The sequence below is a fragment of the Ailuropoda melanoleuca genome, unplaced genomic scaffold (assembly GCF_002007445.2).
Source record: "Ailuropoda melanoleuca isolate Jingjing unplaced genomic scaffold, ASM200744v2 unplaced-scaffold38016, whole genome shotgun sequence".
NCBI classification, from domain to species: Eukaryota; Metazoa; Chordata; class Mammalia; order Carnivora; family Ursidae; genus Ailuropoda; species Ailuropoda melanoleuca.
Genome location: NW_023209411.1, coordinates 403 through 2033, shown reverse-complemented (window position 1 = coordinate 2033; position 1631 = coordinate 403). Strand labels below are relative to the sequence as shown.

Genomic DNA, 1631 nt, shown 5'->3' with positions numbered 1-1631 from the left:
ACGCTTTTATTTTAGATAATGAAAATTCTTTAACTACAAAAATGTTAAGAATAGAAATTTCAAATGTGATTAAAATTAGACAATACTAAATGCTACTTACTGACTGAATTCTCAGCAAAATTATGATTTAAATAGAATAACCCCTGAAATTTCTTTCCCGTAACTGAGCATCAGTTTCATGTCTAGTATTACCTAATGCAAATTCTTGATCCTTCATGACATTAAAATTGTTTTATATGCAATATTTAATTAAGATGTAAATAATTTATTCTACATTTAAGAAACTGTGTATGTCACTGGGAGCAAAGCCTGGATTGCTTTTGCTTATTTTGCCTTGTGCCTCTCAGCAGGTTTCTGCCATGGGTGACAGGGGGACAAGCAATCACTCAGAAGTGACTGACTTCATTCTTGTAGGCTTCAGGGTCCACCCAGAACTCCACATTCTCCTCTTCCTGCTCTTTCTGCTTGTGTATGCCATGATCCTTCTAGGGAATGTTGGCATGATGACCATTATTATGACTGATCCGCGGCTGAACACACCAATGTATTTCTTCCTAGGCAACCTCTCCTTCATTGATCTCTTCTATTCTTCTGTTATTGCCCCCAAGGCCATGATCAACTTCTGGTCTGAGAGCAAGTCCATCTCCTTTGCAGGCTGTGTGACCCAGTTCTTTCTCTTTGCCCTCTTCATTGTGGCCGAGGGATTTCTCCTGGCAGCCATGGCTTATGACCGCTTCATTGCCATCTGCAACCCCCTCCTCTACTCTGTCCAGATGTCAACTCGTCTCTGCATTCAGTTGGTGGCTGGTTCCTATTTTTGTGGCTGCATCAGCTCAGTTCTTCAGACGAGCATGACATTTACTTTGTCCTTTTGTGCTTCTCGGGCCATCAACCACTTTTACTGTGATGACCGTCCNACCACTTTTACTGTGATTACCGTCCACTTCAAAGGATTTCTTGCTCTGATCTCTACTTTCATAAGATGGTTTCCTTTTTCTTATGCAGCATTATTATTTTGCCTACCATAATTGTCATTATTGTGTCCTATATGTATATTGTGTCCACGGTTCTAAAGATAAAATCCACTGAGGGACGTAAGAAAGCCTTCTCCACTTGCAGCTCTCACCTAGGAGTCGTGAGTGTGTTGTACGGTGCCATCATTTTTATGTATGTCATCCCTGACAGATTTCCTGAGCTGAGTAAAGTGGCTTCTCTGTGTTACACCTTAGTCACACCCATGTTGAATCCCTTGATTTACTCCCTGAGAAACAAAGATGTCAAAGAAGCTCTGAGAAAGACCCTGGGGANTCTGAGAAAGATCCTGGGGAAAAAAATATTTTTATTTAATTCTTTCTTAACAGTGGTATAACTGAAAGGCCTGGACGTTATGACAATTTGGGAAGGCATTGATGGAAAGAATGCACACATGATTTTGAAATATTTAATTTTAGAAAGTTTATTTGTTTGAATCCCATGTACTTACAGCTGAAGAATACATTTGGATGGTATTTTTCCTGACTGTTGATTTTGGAGTGGAATGGCTTTCTCCATACTTCATCCTCATTTGGGTAAAGATAATGATTGCTGTGTACTTAGATTTTAGGGAAAATATATTCCAAGTAAAAATAATT

General features: G+C 39.2%; 1 protein-coding gene across 1 annotated transcript; it reads left to right on the top strand.

The window, feature by feature from the left end:
- Positions 1-302: 302 nt before the first annotated feature.
- Positions 303-1369, top strand: LOC100482801 (olfactory receptor 9K2). The gene is given in 2 exon segments (XM_002930337.4): positions 303-935; positions 938-1369. Coding segments are annotated over 2 exon segments (1008 nt in total). The 5' UTR covers positions 303-359.
- The last annotated feature ends 262 nt before the right edge of the window (positions 1370-1631 follow it).